The sequence below is a fragment of the Microcebus murinus genome, chromosome 10 (assembly GCF_040939455.1).
Source record: "Microcebus murinus isolate Inina chromosome 10, M.murinus_Inina_mat1.0, whole genome shotgun sequence".
NCBI classification, from domain to species: Eukaryota; Metazoa; Chordata; class Mammalia; order Primates; family Cheirogaleidae; genus Microcebus; species Microcebus murinus.
This window is the reverse complement of record NC_134113.1, coordinates 30,435,246-30,459,069: the sequence shown is the minus strand read 5'-3', so window position 1 is coordinate 30,459,069 and position 23,824 is coordinate 30,435,246. Positions and strand designations below refer to the sequence as shown.

The 23,824-nt window shown below is 35.4% G+C and overlaps 1 protein-coding gene across 2 annotated transcripts in view; it reads right to left on the bottom strand.

Annotated features, from left to right (window-relative positions):
* KITLG (KIT ligand) overlaps nt 1–23,824 on the bottom strand; it is an 83,452-nt gene that overhangs the window by 6,920 nt on the left and 52,708 nt on the right. Inside the window, exons 4-9 of one of the 2 annotated variants that reach the window (XM_012757862.3) lie at nt 17,840–18,010; nt 15,924–16,080; nt 15,106–15,189; nt 6,883–6,992; nt 6,070–6,137; nt 4,698–4,774 (exon numbers count right to left, since the gene is read on the bottom strand). In XM_012757862.3, the coding sequence (XP_012613316.1) occupies nt 4,735–4,774; nt 6,070–6,137; nt 6,883–6,992; nt 15,106–15,189; nt 15,924–16,080; nt 17,840–18,010 (630 nt within the window). In that variant the 3' untranslated portion in view covers nt 4,698–4,734. The remainder of the gene's footprint in view (nt 1–4,697; nt 4,775–6,069; nt 6,138–6,882; nt 6,993–15,105; nt 15,190–15,923; nt 16,081–17,839; nt 18,011–23,824) is intronic. The other variant, XM_012757863.3, reaches the window with a different exon arrangement.

Sequence of the window (23,824 nt, the reverse complement as noted above, 5' to 3'; positions counted from 1 at the left end):
CTTTCTTCCAAGGTCTCAGTTAAGATTATTTGTAGATGATTCTCAAATTTCAAATCATTTATTTCCAGCCCTGACTGTTTTCCAAAGTCTAACATATTTGGTCACAGGTCAGTTCCAACAATATTTACCAACAGTTCCTTCTCCTGACTTCCCATTTTCTTTTAATGACATAAACATCTGGTAAGCCTCATAGGCTCCAAATCATCCTTGAGTACTGCCTGTGATGCCAAACTTTACAACCCATCAATAACTTGATTTGTTGAGTCTTTTACTGCAAAGCTCCAAAGTGGTCTAGGGCCTGGCCCTAGGTGAGTTGTCATCCTCTCACATCTTACTGGAAGACTGGCCTCATGGGTGGACCCCCTTTTTCTAGTTAATCACTGCCATCTATCTGGCCACACCAACGCCTGATTAGTTTCCCTAAACCCTTGCTCTGATTGTATCACCCATATCTTTTCTATATCCCCTCAATATTACCCAAGGGAGTTTGAGCCCTGTTCCTGGAATTCAAATCCTTTTTCAAACTGATGCCCATCCCTTCTTCTCAGCATTTTAACCCTTTACATATGATTTCCACTGGAGTCCCATTTTACAAACTGAGTCTTAAATATATTACAGTTTATACTTTGGTCCTTCTTGACTTAGTTTATGCTATTTGCAGTAAAGATCTAGCTCAGTACAAATGCCACCTACATCACCTAGAAAGCAAAGCCTTTCTACTGTTGCTAGTGATTTCTCTTTCCCTTCAGATAAGGCAAATGCACATGGGTGTGCATGGCAATTCTGAGAGATGCCATCCACACCAACATCTAGAGCTGTGCTGAATTCGCATCTTACACCACTAAATGCAGCAGTCCTGACTTTGATCTCTTACTGCATTTTCTTTGCAAGCACCTTTTGTTGCTTTTTAAACTTTGGAAACTTTTAGTCTACTTTTTAAAATTGGTCATTATGCATATGTCTTATTTCCTTTTGTAGGCTGTAAGCAATTTAAGGACAGAACTAGGTTATATTAAGCTTTGCATCCACCAATGCACCTACTAGAGTTTGCTAGAATCACAAGTGTGGGAAGAGCAAAGGGCAACATTTTACCATAATGTACAAACATAAATAAAGCTTTCAATAGAACTTATCTATATTTAATTTATTTCTCTTAATCTGTGCTATACACAACCCCAACACATGAACAGTTCTTGCAGGATGCCACATATGGATACCTGGCATCAGCTAAGTGACTAAGGATTTTTAAAGCTGTTCTCATGAGTAATGTTAAACACAGCTTCAGTATATGTTTTCTTAGGTGTAACTTATTTTGTTTCTAGTTCATTATTTATATTCCTTCCTTCCATGTTCTTTCTCGTATTTAAACTATTAAACCCTCCTTACTTCTCTTCATTTCCAAATTATAGGTTATTTCCTTCTGAGAACTATTCCATATGTTCTATATTGCAGTGTTCCAATATTTGTCTTGATTTAATTTGTTTTAGTTGGTTAAACTTCCATTTCAGGAAGAAATCCTTGCCATAAACCTGAGTCATTCCTTGTATTTTCCCCTTTCTTGCAAACCAAAAAATGATTATAATCCAAATTATATCTATTTTTTTAGAGTGTATAATTACAACTCCTCATTTCATTTCTATCTTGGTACTTTTTACTACTGTTATTCTTATGTTTTGGAAGATTTCCTCTCCTACTACATCATAGACTGTTCTCCCAAACCTTTCCCTGTACCACATACCTCTCTTCAAACTAGACTTAAGAGTTGCTTGGAGGGTTCTGAACCTCTGCTGGTACACTCCATACAATGGGTGGTCAATAAATAATTACAAATGAGATACACACATTTTGACCTGGCAGTTTGTAGATTTTTGGTGATGAGCTGGCTCTTTTCCTTCCCCTTCCCTACTTTTCCCTCAGCATTTGAATTCTGATTTACCCACACATATATGCAAGTGTATTTCTATTTTTACCTATATAAATTTTATTCTTACATTGTTGCAATTCTCCAAGCTATTCGTTTATATCTCCCATTTATTTAATAAATATTTATTCATTATTTATATGTGTAAAGTACAAGTGATATAGTTTGGCAGGGTTCCAAAATGAAATTGAGAAACAGATCCTGTCCTCTAAGAGCTTATGGTTTTGAAAAGGACACAAAATGTTTGTTTAAGTAACTGTGATGTCCTACCAAGGGTCATCTGATATGTAATTCGAAGTCCATAAATAGAGATCATTTTCACCTGGGCAGTCAGCTTTCGAGAGGCGGTAGTACCTCAGCTGAGCCTTGAGAGGGCCTTGCAGACATGAGGAAGGCACTCTATGAAGGAGAATTAGTCACTTCTTCATACACTCCAGTATCCATTTCACACCAACTACTCCATAAGTGTGATGAGTTTATTTCTGAACAGTTATGGGCTTCTTTAACCTGACTAATGTGATTCACTTTATACAATAGCAATATTTCATAATCGAAGAAAAACAAATTAATAGATTTCCTTGTGAATATATTCCCCCTTGATGTGCACACCTTGATGGCCCATTGATCCAAACTAGCAAAAACACACACACATACACACATGATAAAAACAAACCCTACTTTAGAAGAACTATCTTCTTTGCCATTTGGTTAGACATTCATTTAGGGCTCATTCCTTCACTCAGCCTCTCATTAAACAAACATGGATTGAGAGCCTACAATGCACAGGCAACAAGCTAGGTGTTGGTGACACAGCAAGAACCAGACAGACCCAGCTCCTGTCCTTGAATGTTAACTGACTAGTAAATATAAAATGCCATCTTTTTTCCTCCTAAACAAATACCTGGGTTTCCCCATCCTAATCCACTCTCCGAATATCACTGGACAGATGCCACAGTTAAAACCACGTGGCTAAAGACCTACATCCCAAAAAAGGATCCCAGCAATGCCATCCAAAACCAAACAACAGAGGACATTACTTGAGCATTTAAGACTCAATTAACCATTTAATATGTAGTTTGTGAATGTCTAGCTTAAGGGAACTGAAATGGCTGTTAGAAAAAAATAATTAGCGAAATTTATCCTGGTGCTGAAAGGCAGAGAAATGAGTTTCTAGGAAAAACTATGACTTCAGCTTTGGGAATATTGTTCAAGAAAATCAAAAGGGTTGAGGCTAGATATTGTGGTTCATGCCTGTAACCCCAGCACTTTGGGAGGCTGGAGCAGGAAGATTCCTTGAGGCCAAAAGTTTGAGCCTAGGCAAAAGTGAGACACAGACTCTACAAAAAAATTTTTTTTTTTTTTAGCTGGTCATGTTGGTGTGCAGCTGTAGTCCCAGCTACTCTGGAGCCTAAGGCAGGAGGAGCACTTGAGCCCAGGAGTTTGAGGTTGCAGTGAGCTATGATCACACCCTGCACTCCAGAGCAACAGAGCAAGACTCTGTCTCCAAAAAATTAAAAATAAAAAGGTAGGGTGAAGGGTCAATCCACTTATAGTATTTGACAGGAAGAATGAGCTTAGAGAAAAGTTGGGATGGGGAGCAAAAAACACAAAAAAAGGTGCTATTCATGCTTTGAACATGGTTTTCAAGGGTATGATTTAAGGCAAAAAGTAAAGAAGTCTGTGGAATAACAGAACTAAAGAGTTAGAGAAATATGCTACATAATTATTATATCATGTTATATTGGGTTATTGAAAAATGATGTTCTATAGCTATAAAAGTGAGCTGCTGGGGAAAGCAAGACACTCTATAACCCAGCTCCCATGAGGAAGATTCAGTCTGGAGGTAAATCTTTGAATTTGGTACAGAAAGGGAAGCTGGAAGGATGGTGATCTGTAAGGAAAAGGAAAAACTCACCACGGATCCCATATGTAATAAACTAGGAAAGTAAATAATCCTCTGCTGAGGGAATGCACAGAAGAATTGAGGAACTGGGAAGAGAGAACATTCACATGCCACTGTGGTAAATGCACACAGGATTCCATGAGCAATCAGAAAATTAACAGCTGGTTAGCGGAAGTCAAAGTGAGGGAGAGTACAAAATTAGACAGGACAGGAGATAATGGTCACCAGTACCTTCTAGCCACGTCTTTCCCTCACAATCCTTCCAGAGACTCACACAATCACAACACATATCTGCTGCTGCTATGTTCGGTGCAGCCTGGGCTCTGGCTGGGGGTGAGGCATAATGATCACCAGTCATGCGGCAGGTGGCACTTGACCTTGACAGTTTTACTCTTCTGAGTGTGAGATATTTTGACCTATCTCCTTTTCCTTAAAATGGGCAGGGAAACATTTTTGGTTTTCTCTCTAGCAAATGGGATACTGTCATGTTATGGTAGTGACACCTGAATAAAACTGGTTTTATATACTTTTCTCCTATTAATAATATTTTATTTTAGTCCTAATTAGCTCGATTCCCCTTGTCTAATTTATTTTCTGGCCTCAGAAATAGTCCAAGTAAACACTCAACTGTTAATGTTCTGTCTGCCTCCCACACAAGATGAATCCACTAATCACACTGGCACTGCTTACTTTTCAAAACTTGAGAATGCACAACAAATTAGATATACACAAGGCAATTGTGTAACAACTTCCATTAACATACTGACATCTGCTTGATAGAAGACTTAATAATGAAACGTCTTTCTAAATTTTGGCATCTAAGATGCTGTATAGTTCTTGCTAAATATTTCAATTTGAATTCTAAAAACTTACCAATGTACGAAAGTAACAGTGTTGATAAAAGCCACAATTACACTTCTTGAAACTCTCTCTCTTTTTCTTGCAACATACTGAAAAACAATAAGAAAAATGCTTATTTGCTTTTGGATAGAGATTCTGAAGTACACCATGATCTGGCCATTGTAAAAGGCAATTTTTCTGTAAATACAGTAGCAAAGATTGCAAAATTGAATGGGAAGCTAACCTTCATAAAAGTTACCATAGGGAAGAAAAAGATTTATCTGTCTCAACACAGTCTTCCCAAGTAGTTTTAAAAAGTCTCTATGCATATACACACACTAAACATGCTACTATGCTCTTTGTACATTTAGGCAGGATATGAGAGAAAGTAACATGCCAAATTAAAATTATAACTGAATATAAATGAAAATATGAGTACAGAGCAATATGGGGTAAGGTAAGAGAGTAATGAAGGCCAGTGACAGCAAAAAGCATATGAAATTTGGTCTTGAAGAAAATAATGACTATATTAAGAAAAGTTAAGGACTCGAGTGCTATAAAAAATATATTACGTATATAAGAGAAAATTGCTGAATGTATCTTGAATATGAAGTGATACTATGAACCAGGGTTTAACACACTGACTGCCACACCAGAAAAAAAAGTTTCCTTGGGGCCACGGTGTTTTATTATGAAAACAATAAAAATTTCGAAAACAAAATGATCCTTTCTAACTTAATGAAAAATTTGTTATTTTTTTATTGTTTTCTGTGAGTTAGTTATATGCAACTCAAAAAATAGTTCATGTGGCTCCCAAGGTAGAGGCATGTGAGTTATATATGCTTCACGAGGCCCTGGCCTCAAAACTAGCATGAGCTAAATACAGCTTACATGGCAGTTAATGTGTTAAGGAAGGATGTGGCGAAGGTTGAGATTAGAAGGTCTACAGAAAAGATCTATGGTGACAACTTGAGATCATAAAGACATACATGATGATAATGACTATTAGCAAAGAACTGAGCTTGGAAAGAGACTCTGAGAAATGAATCATATGTTTTGATAACAGTGTAGAAAAGGAACATAAGCAAACATGCCTCCAGAGTTCCATGACCAGGAGTCTGAGCAAGATTCTGTCACTTATAGAAATAAAGAAAGCAGAGGTGACCCCTTTTGATACCCTAAGAAGAATCAGGAAGATAATTGTGTGAAGGTATTCTACAGGTAAATGGAGATACAGGAGCGAAGAGGGAGTCAGAGGTCAGAAGCCAGAATGGAGAGTTGGGACTCACTGGTTGTTAGCTGCCATCATGGGAGTGAACAACTTAAAGACATTAGGGGCATGTGCACAGTGTGTGAAATGCCAATGTCAGGCTTGCTTATGCATACATTTAGCAAAACAAAATACCTTATCTCATTATCCTCTTCATTAATCTGTATGTTTTCAACTGCCCTTGAAAGATTTGGCTGTTTCTTCTGGGAAAAGAACAATGAAATATGTTGTAAAAATATTAGTGAATGGTTATAATATTTAAGAAGTAACTGATCTCCACTTTTTTCTTTTATGTCAACTCTAATACAGGTTTTTTTTCCTAACATGTAACATACAAAATAATTTTGCAGTAAAAAAGCATGAAAACTGCATGGTATTACTGACTCAATATTTTTAGGATATTTAATAATAAACTGACAGATTTAAATAGTAATCAAATTTCAAAGGCATTTCGGAAAGCTGAGTTGGGATGATTTAGCACATTTTAAAATTTTAGATGGGCTTCAATAAGAATGTCCTCAATAAGAGGACAAATGAGTAGAAATCTCAAATAGCAGATAATACAAATGGCATATCTATTTGGCTTTTAAGCACAGCATATGATTTTTAGCAGATTTTATTTCTTTTTATATTTAGTTCAGGCTACTAAAACCAGTTCCCATTTCTTACATGTGAATGGATTTTTAGCTACAGGAGTAGTTTCCAGACACAACAAGGAAATGGAGGGAACCTTTCTTAAATTTAAATTTTGTTCAGACTGTCAGTTAAGGTAGGACTCATTGTTTTCTTTATAGGAGCCTTTCTCAGAAAAAGAAAGTTTTTTGTTAATCATTTATGTAAATATAGTATCAACAAATAAATATGTGAAGTTGCTTGATCAAAAGCAAAATAAATAAATAAAAAGCAATAATCATAATTAAAAAAAAAAAAAGAAATAGCAACACTTACCTTCCAGTATAAGGCTCCAAAAGCAAAGCCAATTATAAGAGAAAAGATTGCTGGCAATGCCATGGCTGCCCATTGTAGGCTTGAATCTCCAGTGGGATTTACGGCCTTCCCTATAATTTAAAGAACACAGTGGTGAATGCACCAGATCCACTCTAGAGGTTTTGCTCATATGCTGTGGTTGTTCCCAACTGTTTCCATAATACACTCTTGACTTATATCTGTTTAAATTATTCAAGAGGGTGATTTTTCTGCTGAGTATTGTTTTCGCAAGGCAATAAAAGTCCATGCAGTCTCCCCAAAATGAATACATTTAAAAAAGAAACTCTAGAGACAGAAAGAGATTTGACTTGGTTAATGCTGATGCATGTGGAACACAGAAATGATTTATACTATCAAGCAAATCTATCTCCGATGCCTTTATCTTCTAATGTCTTTTCACTTTCTCACCCTTGACAGCATGCCCAGAGATTTTAAAGATGATATTTATAACCTGGATCAAAGTCTATATCCATTCAGCTACACTTGGCCTGTTGCAAATATCAAGGCATTATGTGTGCTAATTAGTGACAGCATTTTTAGATATTTCATGCTTAGAATCATGACTGTTTCCTCATTCACATCTTCAATACATATTTGCCAGGTGGTGCATCCAAGTGCCATGGACCAAGAGTTTGATTTTTCATTCTTTGTGTTGGAAAGCTTGAGACTAATGCTAAAGAACGGGTGAAAACACAGAGTTGCCCCATATGAAGTAAGTCCAAATAAGTAACTTAGTGAGACAGAAGACACCTTCCTCAATCCTGCCTCACTCTTCCACGAGAAGCAGAATGATTCACAAATTAAACAAAACATATCTCCCACAGCAGTTTCTTCCTCCTAACATGAAACCTATTTTGATAGGTTTTTCTATGTATTCCTTAAAAAGAACAATTTAGCTTTTTGGGAACATTGACACATCCAATCTAGTTTGCCAGAGTTAAATTTGTAATTTTCTTTTGAAGATGTAATATATTTAGAAATTATAAATTCCCAACAATTAGATGACCAGAAGATAAACTAATTCAAGGTAAAGTAAGCGCTTTTGGCTAATTTTGCAATGGCATTTGGGTTGTAGGGTCAGCCTACAATTACCTATTTAACATATAAAGTACCTAAAGTATATAATATATAAGAACTGATTCACTGTGTGTGTATCAACTTTTACAAGAGCAAAATAAAACTCAAGGATTTAACCTGAGAGGTAAGAAACAGATTTTATCTACCACTTCTACATAGTGAAAATAGGAATTGCCCATATCCCCACTATACGTGACCTGGAAATGGGAAATTCCCTAATTCTGATTCTTATGTTTCCAAACAGACTCCAAAGAAAGGATGTTTGCATGCATGCTCACGTGCATGTGTGTGTTGGGGGGAGGGGACAGTAAGGGATGGGTGTGTAGTGTAGGGTACAGGGGATTCCTGGGTAGGCAGTTGTGGGAAGCGGAGTTGTCCATTCCCAGAAATATGAACTGCCTCCATAAGATAAGCCCAACAGTTCTGGCTCACCCCACATTCTACAGCGCCATGGGAGATATCTTTTAGGCCTCTCAAATTGGAGCTCAAGATGAATTTTCTCACCAAAATAAATCTGGGTTACAAAACAGAATTTGGTAGAATTGAAGTCATATTGTCATTACAATAATACAGCTATCTTCAAGATTATATAAGATTATATGGGCTAGTTTGGGATTTAACTACCATCTATAAAAGTGTTTTCTAGGAGAAAATGGATTTACAGTTACAAGCAATTCCTACCATTTTAGGACTTTAATAACATTATCTGTAAATAAACAGCTTGGCTATTTGCGATTCTCCTTCATGGCCAACCTGCTGTGACTCCCACTGGCTACTGGTATTGCTGGTGTGTAATTATGATAGATTTGACTAGGCGACCTCTTTGAGAGGCCCTAATCAATGTATACAGAGAGAACAAAGGAATCTATTGATATTTTGTCACTCAAGCCCAATGGAAAATTCTAATGAGCTAGGATGGTGCTACAGAGAACTCCCATTACTATGTCTGGTGAGCCAGATATGCCTTGGAATCGAAGCAGCCAAACACCCTGTTCTTCCTGTTCTACCCAAAGACCAAACTCAAGTCTTGGATTTCACCACTCAGATCAGAGGAAAGACCAGAGTCACTAGAAGGAGCTTACTAAAGAGTGAGATATTCTGCAATTTGCTACTGAGAACCTTTCTCAGGCAGGACAGCACCTAAGGGAGTGGTTTCAAACAAAGCTCTTTGGGAGACCTCACTAAGTAATGTGCGCATTGCTCTCGGAGATGCTGTGGCTTGGTAACCACTATGACAATTCCACTGTCAAAACTAGGAGCCAAAAGTTCTGGAATACGAAGTTCTGGAATCTGACTAAGATGTGGCAGCAGCAATCCCCCTGCAGGAGAGAGGGAGGAAGAGAAATAGTAAAGACCTGGATGGGAAAGGGCCCACATATTACTGAGCTTCACCTCCTACAGAGATCAATGTTACTTTGCTTTTGTTATTTCACTTGTTAATACACAGGGCTTAGTTCATCAGGGATACTACCACCCCTCTAGCAGGAGGAGAAAAACAACTTTATCAGAAAATACTTGCTTACACCTTCAGGGGAGGACTTATATCACTTGCCACCACAGCTATCCACCAGGAATCAATGAGATTTGAATTGTATGCCTCAAGGCCCATATTGAAGGGTATTTGGGGCCAAAGCCCAAACTGATAACAAAGTTTTGATTTTATGTAAAGATAGCCTGCATAGATGCTACAGGAAGGAGCTCATGTGGTTAGGATTTGAGTAACTCCAATTCATAGGTTATATTCTTCTATTACTTTTATCTCATTATTACTAAAACCATCCACTGTCCAAAAATCTTGGAAACTGACTTGTTGGTTTGACTATAAATAGCTGATATCTGTGGAAATATAGAACACAAAAAACCGTGCTACAATTTTGCTGAACAACTGCTTAGGAGCACTATGCCTGTGAACACGGATCTCTTGGTGCTTGCTGAACAGGTAAATGGGTCCTCCTCCTGGATTCAGATCCACACCTCACTAGATGCTCACCACAACCACTGACCCACAGTCTTCTTGCCTCTAACTGCTCTAATAACTAACGATGAACTCTTACAAGACATCAGGTTTGACTCCAAGTACACATGTACTAACATATTTAAAACTCACAGAAACCTTGTGAAGGAGTCGCACCCTCCACTTGACTAAGGAGTCAAGAGAGTTTAACTATCTTGCTTGGGATGTGAGTGCAGGCAGTCTGAGTCAAGACTGCATTTCTAGAAGATATATAAGGTTATGTCAATGTATGGATTTCTTTCTGTATCATTTAAGTACTGTCTGCAAGGATCTCAGACTTAAACATCTCCTAAGCATCTCTCGTTTAGCTTTGCATAAAGGGTATTACTACTAGTTTGTAGACATAATTCCCTTTAGATAACTAGTAGGTTTGTATATTATCCCATGACTCTTCCTTACACACTCCTGTCTCTGGAATCTGTCCTCATATGTCCTCGTCCTCTGATTGACACACCAGCTTTTGAGTCTAATCCCTGAAACTAGCACGCTTCCTTCAAATTTCACTAACCCTTTTCCCCAAAACCAGTCTTTACCTCCTTTATGCTACACCTAAAACCATTTATATAATTCTATTATTATACATATTATATACTGTACTGTGGGTATTTTATTTACATCTTTTTTTCTTAGAATGTGAGCACCACAAAAGCTTGTCTTATGCATAGGTATCTAAGTGGCATATTCATGAGTGATATAACTTAGCCAAAAGTTTCTGATAATGCAAGATATATTTTTTTAAAAAGGAATAACATAGGAAACAAAATAAACAAAAAAGAAGTCTGTCCCTTCATCTTGCAATTTAAAAAGTATCCTCATACGAACAGGTATTTTTTTTGAGACAGGAGTGCAGTGGAATCATCAATAGCTCATTGCAACCTCAAAATCTTCGGCTCACGTGATTCTCCTGCTTGAGCCTCCCAGCTGGGACTACAGGCGCATGCCACCACACCTCGCTAATTTTTCTATTTGTTGTAGAGACCAGGTCTGGCTCTTGCTTGGACTGGTCTTGAACTCCTGGCCTCAAGCAATCCTCCCACCTTGGCCTCCCAAAGTGCTAGGATTACTGGCTTGAGCCAGCACATCACGACCAATCTGTCTATTAAAGTCAGTAGGAAATGTTTTTACTTCCAACCACAATAGTAGCTGATTAGCCCTCCAAATCTAAATAATTATAATTCTGAAAAAATTATATGAGGCAGCTATTTTCAGAAATTAGTCAACAAGTAGCACTAAAGTGTCATTCCTGGGAGAGGGAAAACACACAAAGTGAGGCACATGAGTGCCCTGGTTCTCTGGCTTTTAGCTCTCCTGGCTGGGAGGCACCTTCAGATTGAGGTGTGGAAGATAAGAGTCCAAGAGAGGCTTAATAGTCTCACTGAAATAGGGAGTCATAGATTGAAGTTCAGGGTTGATGTGGCTGGAGTTTGTAGATCTAAATTATCTGCAAGCAGGGAGCTGTGCAGAGAAGGAGTACCAGAAATCTCCGGACAAGTCTCTGTAAGTTGTTAGTTGAATAATAAGCTGTACATACACAGGGAGAGACATCGCAAAACCTGAAGAAAACAACACCTAGGAAGTTGTAATCTTAACAGAGACCCTAACAGTCATACAACAATGGGGGACAATATCTCACTAGCAAGATTGGAAAGATTTTCTGAGCAGTTCACGGATAGCTCAGAAATTCCATGTCTTAGGAATGAGACCTCTCTCCCCCAAGAAAGTGTAAAAGCAAGCTTAGGAGGGAAGATAAAGCTCATCTGCTAGTAACTGAACCTCTTACCAGAACAAAATTCAACAGCCTCTAAAGAAATGCTTTAAAATCCATAAGATACTCAACAACATAGTGTTAATAATATCCTGCATATATTTAAAAAATTATTAACTATTTAAGAGAAAATGTGACCCATAATAAAGGAGGAAAAATAGTCAATAGAAACCAACCCTGAGATGACCTACATGTTGAAGTTAGGAGACAAGAACTTTAAAGCAGCTATTATAATTATATTTAAAGAACAAAAGAGAAAATATTGTCATAATGAATATGCAGATGAAAGTCTCATTGGAGAAATATAAAATATAAAAAAAAATGAGAAATTCTAGAACACAAAATATAAATTTAGAAATGAGAAAATTTGCTGAATGAAATATTCAACAGATTAGAGATGGTAGAAGAAAAAGTCAGTGAGCTTGAAAACAGACAAGTAAAAGTTATTCAGAAGAGTAGAGAGAAAAGAGGTTAAAAAAATGAACAAAACTTCTGTGATCTATGACACAATATAAAATTGCCTAAAATAGGTATGATTAGTAAATCAGTAGAGGAGAAACAAATGGAATAGGTGTGATTAGTAAATCAGGAGAGGAGAGACAAAATGGAGTGAAAAATTTGAAAAAATTAGGGCCAAATTTTCCCCAAATTTGGGGGGGGGGAAACAAACTTTTAGATCCAAGAAACATGACAAACCCCAAAAAAGATAAAAACAAAGAAAACCATTCCTAGGAATATTCTAGTCATGCTGCTAAAAAGAAGAAAATTATGAATGAATGCAGAGGAAAAAATGAGCTACTATTATACATGCAGGGAAAACATAGTACAAATGATGGCTACCTTTTCCTTTTTTCAAAAACAATAGCTACAGGAAGACAATGGAGGGACATTTTTAAAGGACTAAAGGAAAAAAAAATTCTGCTAACCCAGAATTCGATATCCAGTAGAAAGTTCCTGCTACATGTAAGACAAAATAAAGACATTTTCCAATTAAAAGTAAAAAGAGAATTTGTTGCCAAGAGATCTGTACTATATAAAACGCTAAAGAGTTTTTCACCCTGAAAGGAATTAACACCAGATGAAAACTTGGACTTACAAGAGGGAACAAAGGGCACAGGAAATAATAAATATGTGGATAAATATAAAAGACAAAGACTGTATTGTGGGGCTTATAACCTATGTAGATATAATCTATGTAGATACAACAATAATACAAAAGATGGGTATGGGTAGTAAAACCATCCTGTTTCAAGGTTCTTATATTTTTTCTAAAGTACTACAATATTAACTCTAGATAGAATATTACAAGTTAACATGTATGCTTTAATTCCTAATATAACCACACAATAATGCACAAGGGTGCGGAACACTAAGAAAACCCCATAAACATTATTTAACCCTAAAAAGGGCTAGAAAGAAGGAATGGAGAATCAATAAACAAATGGGACAAATAAAAAACAAGTAACAAAATGACAGTCCTAAATCCAACTATACCAATAATTTATTAAATATAAATGAATGAAACACTCTAATTAAAAATCAGAGATAGACTGGATAAAATAGCAAGGCCTGACTATACGCTGTTTATCAGAGATATACATTAAAAATAAAGACAATAGGTTGAAAATAAAGGAAAGCAAAAGATATACCATGAAAACAGTAACCATAAGAAAGATTGGCTCTACTAATAACAAAGTATAGACTTCAAGACAAAGAACACTATCAGAGTTAAGAGGGATATTTCAGTAGATTAAAAGGGCAATTAATCAGAGAAGACATAACAGTAATAAATGTATAACCATGCAATAATAGAGCTTCAAAAAATATGAAGCAAAAAACTTAGATACAAAAGGAGAATCAGAAAAATCCGCAATCCAAAAGAAAGATTTTTAATTCCCCTTTCTCAGTAACTGATAAAAAATTAGAGATAATTTTTAATAAGGGGAGTGGAATAGATGAACAACACTATCAACTACTTTGGGCAAATTTGAAAATGCTACACCTAATAGTTCAATGAAACATATAAAGTAAGTCTCGATACATTTTAAAGGAGATACAGTATGCTTCCACAATAACAGCATTACATTAGAAACTAGTAATTACAAGATATCTAGGAAAACTCCAAAATTTTAGATAACAACCCACTTTTACATTATCCATAAATCAAAGAAAAAATCACACACACATACACACACACAAAAAAATAACAAAACCACAACATATAAAAAATGTGTGGGATGCAGCTAAAGCAGTGCTTACAGGAAATTTATACCTCTAAGTGCCTATAGTTAGAAAAACATGGGTTAAAATAAATGATCGAATTTTTCCACCTTAAAAAGCTAGAACAAGCATGAAAATTAAACCCAAAGTAAATAGAAGTCAAGAAATAATCAAGATTAGAAATCCTTGATTCACTAACAAACATATAAGACCTAGTCCCTTTCTGAAACTTTTCAGATCTGATGTGGTATCAGTAAAGACTATGTGAATAACCTCATCTCAGTTCAGTTCAGGTTCTGGTAGCAAAACTTCCAAAATAAATTGTATTTAAGAGATTTTTTTAAAATTCTGAATTGTATACAGGCTATTGTGAATTTATAATAAATTGCTTACTCCTTTTTATAGATAGGTTTTCTATGTTCCTGAACAAATGACAGTGCCCCATTTATAAATCTTAAGGGATGACTTTTTTAGCTGAGATCACAAGATGATCTTTTTCTTCCTGTACCTTCCATGAGGCTAGAGGGTATTCACTAAATCCAAAACCTTTATAATGACCTTTGTCTGGATTTCAAAAGAGGACAGTCTTCCAGGGATCTGTGGTCTTGGCCAAAGAGGACAGAAATTTCAGGAAAATAAGCATAGTCTCCTCCACTCCAACATACAATTTTATAATGAAATAACAATATCATCAAATTCCAAACAAACTATAGTAAATACTGATTCACACAAAACTGAAAATATCCTTGGAATTCTACACAACTAGTCTTTGTACATTCAATTTTAAAATTCCATTTCTGTTAGGCACATTTCACACAAAATATATGTCTACAATGAAAAAATTGTAAATAATATTTCTAAAATTAGTTTCATGCCTTATTTAAAATAACCTTAGCAGAAAATTTACTGGCTCAATTCTCTAAACATTATCTCAAGCTCTAGGGAAACTCAATTCTATAATCTTAAATCTCAGGAAGACCATAAGAAGTATAACAGTAACAGAACAGTATTAATAGTAATAATTAGAAATTTCCTTGAAAGCTCATGCAATACTCCTATAGATGCTAACCGGAGCCATGCATGCATTAAATCACATATGTGTACTTACTATTACTGCTACTGCTGTCATTCCTAAGGGAGCTGGCTGCAACAGGGGGTAACATAAATGGTTTTGTGACACTGACTCTGGAATCTAAATAGAAAGCAATAATGTGTCAGTGTTATATGGTGATTTATAGGAATTACAGAGTCCCCAAATGGTGAAGTGCAATACCAGAGTACTTGCCAGGTCTGCTTCCCAAACTGAGATTATTCAGATCCTATTTATTTCATACTAAGTCCTGCTATTCTATTTTATTAAGAAATTCACCACAGTCACTGTGCAGAACAAAGATTTATTACATATATGTTCTAATAAATATGAATAATGATTGTCATTTAAAAACAAAAGGAAAGTAATGAAATTAAGGTTCTGTGCTGTAGGAATACAGTGAGGGGAAAGAGTCTCAATACAGTCACTGTATTGAGGATCAGAATTTATGACTTAGAGTTAGATCCTTAAGAAAAAGATTTGAGAAAGGAACATTAAGAAGACTGGAGGTGAAGAATAATATAATTTTACATTACTAGCAAATATTAGATGACAAAAAATAGGAGTGATTATCTCAGATATTGTTTACTCACATACAGTCCTTTAATTTGAAAATAATAATCAGTATTGTTTTTGCTTGGAAACCAACAAATCTACAATCATTAATTTCTTTTGTGCCACTGATATTTTCTTTTCTTTTTTATTTTTTTTAGATGTACACACATGTATCTTTCTATAGCTACACATATATTTGATGTGGACATAGATTCTTATCTATGCACGTAAGATTCAAACCTGGTATTTTTATTTGAACTAGAAATGCTTGTAAAGCTTACCTTTCTCAGGACTTAATGTTGAAGAAATAATGCAATCACTAGTTTCAGATGCCACCATAAAGTCCTTGAAGGCATCAATGGATCTATTAAAAATTCTAAAGAATTCTTCAGGAGTAAAGTGCCTAGGTTCTGGGCTCTTAGATGATTTTTTTACATTCTAGAAGAAAAAAACAGGATTATATTTTTCAAATAGTCTATAGATAACTGAGGACAAGATAATGGACTATATATATGCCCTCCAAAGATTCACGTATTTGAGCTCTTATAACTAACACTTTTAGACAGCTGTTTTAATGTACATAATTCAAATCGGTAGCGTAGGATAGTAATCCTATCAGGATCATGAGTAGAGTCTGAGTCTCAACTGGTGACCAGAGCAATGAGGGGAGGGAAGGTGCAATGAACACAATGTCATAACAATGAAATGATCCTGACAACAAAGTGGGGACATTTTTCTCTAGAGATGCTCATTAAAAATATTCATGTGGATTTTAAAAAGACCACTCCATAATGTATGCTCCAATATCCTAAAATTAAAAAGTCTGATGATTAACTAAATGTTGGCAAGGACATGGAGTGACGGGAACTCATACACTGCTGGTATAATGTAAGCGGACACATTTGATATTATCTAGGAAGGTTGGACATGTGCCCATCCTGTGACCTGGAACTCCCACTCCCAGGTAAATACCCTAATGAAACTCTTGCACTTATGTACTGTAAGACGTATAAGAGAGTTCTTAGCAGCAATGTCTGTAACCCTTATGTCAATCAACAGAAGAACAAGTTAATAAATAGTGGTATATTGAATTGATGAACTACTCTATAGGCACTAAAGAATTAACTACAGCTACGTGCCTCCAGCCGGATACAGCTACATGTACCCAAGTGGACACATCTTATAAACCTAATGCTGAGTGAGAGAGCAAGTCACAAAAGAATAAAGATAGTATAATTGACTTATATACAATTCAAAGGAGCAAATCAAAGCTATATTGTAGGGATACATATATGGTCATTATAAAGGAAAGTATGTAGTAATAAACACATATACATCACTTACTGTGTACTATTTTAAGTGCTTATATAAAGCACTCCATAGAAGTCTAGTAGGCTAAACTTCAACCATTTGAGCTCTATACCAAAGAAGTTCTCCCAAGCCCTATTCTATTATAGACACAGTGCTATAAACAACAATAATGTCAACATTTATTAACTTTTATTTTGATAGGTGCCATGTTAAAGTGCTCATCACACATCATCTAATGTCAACACTATGGGTGGGATTCTGCCACTGTCCCCATTTTAGGCATAAAGAAAGTGAGGCACAAAGAAGTGCACAAAACTAGGTTCACGAAACTAATTTTGGTGACAGAGCCAGGATTTGAACCTCAACATCTCATTCTTAACTTCTGGAGTACACTGTCTATTCCCTATTCTTAGAAGCCAAAGTAATGTCATGCTCGTAGCCTAAAAGTTGGTTATGACCAATTATCTTTGAGGAGACAAAAATGCACTTCTTTGTTGTGACCCATGGGGTGATTTGATTATGGATAAGAGGGCAAAGGTAAGTATTTATTATAGACAGTTTTTCATTTAAATAAATATCTTAATAGGAGTGTTTTTAAAGATCTCACTTTCTTATGAAATAAAAACACAGAAGACAGGAACTTTTTACATTATAGTATAAAGAAATTTTGTTTTTATATTAGGTGACAATATTTAAGTCTGTACGTTTCAGTATTACTGTATAACTACAAATACTTGTTTTCTGTGCTCATCTTAAAAAGATTTTTAAATTCAAAGTTAATTCAAAATCTCACAAATAAAGATGCCCCCATACCAAACAAACAGCACCAATGAGCACAGGTTTTAGAGAAAAGTAATAACAAACAATCCAATGAACAAAAAGTTACCTTAGATGAATTTTCTTTCACGCACTCCACAAGGTCATCCACTATATTCACAAGTTTGTCTATGATAGAATAATTACTCAAGCCTTCAGAAATATTTGAAAACTTGTCCAGAAGATCAGTCAGGCTGTCCGACAATTGTACTACCATCTCACTTATCCAGCAATGACTAGGCTGCAAGAAATTGAAAGGAGACAAAGCATATATTTTAATAAGTGCAGTAAACTCAGAGTACTTCTTCAAAGCCATCAATGTTTCAATCTCTGGCTACTGGACAAAGGATTTCCTTGTAACAGAACAGGTCAAGTATTGTGTCTTCTTTAACTCAGATCTAATAACTTGTTTTAAAATTTACAAACCCATAAAGATCAGAGGAAAACCTTGATTATAAACAATTTTGCTCTTCCATAGAAGAAAATTAAGCCCAAAGGGAACCAACACTTACCCTTAACAAAGTTCAGATACTAATGGAATTTAATTCTCTTGAAGAATGTTTATTGTTTACACACTGTGTTCTCAAAAGAGCTAAAAATGCAGAGGGAATCACAAAACTATTACTATGGGAGACAGACCTAGCCCTCAAGGAACTTCCAGTCTTTTGGTACACTAGTATACAAATTAACTGATTAATAATAGCTTGTGTTTTCACAGTGTTTGACAGATTTCAAGGCTTTTAAATAGATAAAACAGCCTTGGAAGGAATGTGGTCTGGGACAGAAGAAGCACTTTTGCCTGGTGTCAGGATCAGCTACATTATTTGTGGGACCTAGTGTAAAACACAAATGTATTCATTATGCAAAAATTATTGTTCAAAAACTTGTTCAGGCCAGGTGCGGTGGCTAATGCCTGTAATCCTGACACTCTGGAAGGCCAAGCCTAGAGGATCACTTGAGCTTAGCAGTTCGAGACAAGCCTGAGCAACAGCGAGACCCCATCTCTACTAAAAATAGAAAAAATTAGTCAGGCATGGTGATGTGCACCTGCAGTCCCAGCTACTGGAGGGGTGGAAGGGGAAGAGGCTGAGGTAGGAGGATCACTTTAGCCCAGGAGTTTGAAGTTGCTGTGAGTTAGGCTGACACCATGGTACTTTCTCTAGCTTGGCTTATTACTCTGTAAAAATTCTGAATATAAAATTACAGAAATTAGAGCCATGAAGAATCTTTGTGGTACAATCAGACTTCATTATCCCTTTTTTCCTTTTTCTTCCAATTATAACCAACTTCAACAGCACATTATCCCTTGTATTAGAATATAACTTAAGCTGTAGTCATTTTTTTGCACTTGTGATTACCATCATAGAAAATTTTGAAGACTGAAGTTAACTCATAAAACAGAACAATGTTTTACTTTAATGAAAAATCTCGGGCTGGATACAGCAGCTCATGCCTATAGGCTGACACCATGGTACTTTCTCTTGCTTGGATAACAGAACAAGACTCTGACTAATACACACACACACACACACACACACACACACACACACACATATTAAAATCAATTAAGAAAATATTTTAAAGAAAAGAAAAAAACATTGTTAAAAAATATTCAGAATTTCAATTTGCAATAGCAGAGCATTAAACCAAGCATGGAGCTCAGACCATGAAGCCAGAAGCTCAAGTCTTAAGAGTTGAAACTCACTTTGAAAACTCTGAAACTCACTTTGCCTGTCTATACAGGAAAATAACCTTATGGAAGGTTTTGGAAACTTCCATAAAGAGAAGCTGTGAGGAGACAATGTAGATAATCTAAATATAAGTTGTATGAGGGTAGCATTTTTTTAAAGTCTTATTCCCTGTGGTGTCCCCAATACCTAGAACAGTTCCTGACATATGAGAGTTGCTCAGAAACTATTTGCTGAATGTTACAAGTGGATAAAAAAAGGATTAATGAGGAAAAAGTACATGAGAGGTCAGCACAATTTCTGCAAAGGACCAAATAGTAAATATTTTAGATTTTGTGTGTCAAAAGGTAAAATCAAGTATTTTATGTAGGTACATTTACAACAAAACAAAGCATATTTCCACAAAATTTTTCCTACAAAATTCAAAATGTAATAATAATAATTAAATATAATTTATTTTGTATAATATTTAATAATTATATATAATATAATCTTTTATTATATAGCTCTACTAAGGAGAAGAATGGAATCCTTTACTTTGGGTTAACATTTTGTTTAGAGGGATTCAAGGCAGTATTCTCATCAACTGGATTGCAAAAGTTCATCTGTAAAAACCAATCTTAGCTGGCTGGCCTTACAAAAAGAGAGGTAGAGGGATGGATTTGGTCCATAAGGTATAGTTTGCCAACCATTGCTCTAAATAGCTGTTAGTCAATATAGGTTTAGATCATTAGGAAGAACTTCTCAGTCTATTAGAATAAATTTTAAGATTTTTAAAATTAATTTTACATTATTTAGAATATAATTGGTCATAAGTTTGCTTATTTCTTATAATTTTAACACATTATCTTTTCTTTTATAAAGATCTTTTAAGTGGAGAATCTGATTTATTTTTAACCCTGCCAAATGCTGCAATGAGATAAATAAAATTATTATTAGGAATCACTAAAATTGACTTGGCTCATTAAAATCATAAATAATTTAATACAACTTCTATTGTAATAAAAATATTATATTCAGAGGAACTTATGCCATGTAAAAAGAAAATCAAACCACCACACTTATTTCTCTCCTTATCAGCAGATTATCTCTGTGGGGAAAGTCAAAGCCATTTATTTATTCTAAATTATATAAGGGAGCCATTTTATATTCATTTAACAGAACAGTTTTAATTAATATCACACAGCCAAAAAGGAAACCAGTTTATCTACAGATAGGTAAGCTCCAATTCCTGGAAGCATAAAATGTCATTCAAAACTTTCAGGATTGTTGGCTCTGGCATCAGATGAGTAGGATAAATAAACTTCAAAATGGGAATTAATTCAAGTGGCCATTTCAACTCATCATAACCAAGTTCTCAAAGACTGTGTGTTTCCAAAGTATGTTCAGAATGGAGCCTTTGTTTTGTTAAATCACTGGTTATCTCAAGCAAATGCAAGTTCATGCTTGCATCATTTAACAGGTCTCTTCCAAAGCTATCAGTCTTTCCTTGGGTGCTGAATTCCTCTGCAAGCTTCTCTCTCTTTAGGTAGGTATAACTCCTTAGAAACAGTCATCCCTATCAGCAATGAACAGATTTCCTAGGATATAGAGCATAGCATATACTGTCAATACTGTTATTCAGTATAATACTGAATACTATTTATGTAATAGAATAGCTTTCACCAATTCATTGAGTTGTGATTGTGCAAATTTTTCTGTGACAAATAGATTCCAGGTATTAATCTTTTAAAACTCTTTCTTTCCTCTACTTCATGCATATGCTTCCCTAGCCTAGGATCACTGACAAGTGAGAACCAAAATCAGACTCCCTTGTTTTGAATTAAGATTAAGGCACTTTTAAATATTAAATGAATGAGTTCCTCCTCCTCCTCCTTCTCTTTTTTTTTTTTTTTGTTTTTGTTTCTGTTTTGTTTTCTTTGTGGTTAAAGTAGGAAGGATTTTGTTTCTTTCTTTCTTATTTTTAAGTTGGGGAATTTTATGGTGCTTACTGCTACTTCTGTTGATAACTATTTTCAACTTAACTCTATGTTTACATATTGTATATAGCCGGGCATGGTGGCGCATGCCTGTAGTCCCAGCTACTCGGGAGGCTGAGGCAGAAGGATCGCTCGAGCCCAGGAGTTTGAGGTTGCTGTGAGCTAGGCTGACGCCACGGCACTCACTCTAGCCTGGGCAACAAAGCGAGACTCTGTCTCAAAAAAAAAAAAAAAATACATATTGTATAGTTCCTATTTAGCTATCTCTCTCCCATTTATACATAACAAAACCAAAAGTCTGACAATCAACTGTTTCCAGTAAATCCTGTGATTTCTTACAGTTAAATCATGGAAATCCCACAATCTAATCCTACTCTACTGTTTGCTCTTTAAAAATTATGGACAATTTGTTGACAGTTGATATGAACTACTTGATGACACAGCTGAAAAGCCACATATTTTGAAAACCCTTGCAATTATATTTCATTAATTATTTATTCTTGCTTGTGCCATAGTTCCCTTGAAAAAGACTGTATCATTAATTCAAAGGTATATTTTTTCAGTAATTTATTTAACTAGCTACATATTAGCTTTCTAAGATTCATGGATTTATTAAAGATAAAATCTAGGTAAACAAATAATACTACATATCAGCCAGTTTCAACCTGCCTGCCTGTAAGAGAGGAAACCAGTTTTGACTAGAACACCAAGCAGTTGTGTATTTTTTAATTAAATATAGTAAATGATTTTCAAAGAGAATAAAACACAATGAGCTAAGTATTTCATTTGTGAGATGATAGGAGGTCTTTCTGTTTTTCAATGATTCCAAGACTGTGATTATGAAATGGACAATTAAACGTTGTCCAATTCACAAATGTAATTTTTCCTCTGCTTTAATAAATGTCATTGTCACTGTTTCTTATCTTTAAGAGACCATTTTAAACTTAGTTTTATATTAACTTACAACATTTATTCTAAGAAAGTAGGGTATAATGCTCTCCTTTTCACTAGAAGAATGTAAAGGATTAGGAAAGTTGACAGGATGTCAGAGGTGACACAAAGAGTGTCTTTTAAATTCCTGAAGTACGTGTACAGTCATTTGATGTTTTATTCACCCATATGTATACTTTCCACAGGAAGAAATATAAACCTTGCTTTGAATGTGAAAACTTTTTTCTTGACTCCAGACTCTCAATTTCTTACCTTCTTTCTTGGTAGCTTCTGTCTTATATTTTCTGGGTTAATTATAGCAGCTCTAGCTAGGACTACTGAAACAACATGTGCTTTCTATTCCTATATAACATGTATTGTTCCAGAATGCAAACTGACTCAATAATGTTCAGCCAATATCCTTGACCTGCTAGCTACCACTACCAACTGACAATTTGGTTAAAAACTGTCAACTTCATTAGGGATTTTAAAGTAACATGAGCATCAAATCCATGATTTCACTAAATGATTAAATAAAGGATGTAATTAAAAATGAATAAAATTATAAGTATTCTAAACATAACTAGGAACATGACTGTTTCCAACGACCAACAACAAAAATACCCACGCACATTCTAAGACCCAACATATATTTTAAAAAGATGATATATGCCTCCTTCAAGAAACTATACTGGTTTATTAGTTGAAAGAATTTGACACATTATTCTGCATTAGGATTAGATGCAAAGAGAGTCTCAAAGAGCAGACACCTTAAGATTTATTGAATTAGAAGCCAAAAGTAGACAAAATATACCACATTTCTTCATTGGTACATTTTATACTACTTTCCATTTGGTAGCTCTTCATAGAGAGGTATCTATGTGCTTTTTTATTGGGCCTAAAGTTGGTATCCATCCAGTGAGACAGTTGTCTTCAAAAGAGTCGGGGTGACATATCGATTAGAGATTCTGAGGGAGAAAAGACCAGGCTCATGAACTAAGAAGTCTCTGAGGAATTCACAAGGACTATTCACCCAGCCTTCTAATCTAACTAATTACCAGCATTACTGCCCAGCTTGATTGTTTTAGTTTTGTTTTCTTTAATGTGTGTCAAATCTCAGCCTTGCTAGAATTAGAGGTACGCATGCCTGGGGCACAAAGCATTCCTTTCTGCTTGTGCTTTTGGCATCTACCTCTTGGCTGAGCAATCAAAGTCATCTAGAGCCATGCCCTTAGAATGATCTAGAAGGAATGTTGAAGACCCTCTGGTCCAGTCCCACCAATTTCATAAATGGGAAAACCAAGGCCTAGTGCAGTGAAGTGTTTTGTCCAAGGTTACACAACAAATGTAAACAGAAGCATTAGAAACTAGAACTCTCAATCGCTGTGGTTCTCTTAACAGTGAGGATAGTGGAAGCACATACAACTACAGTATTTTTTTCCTGCTGGATTCACTATG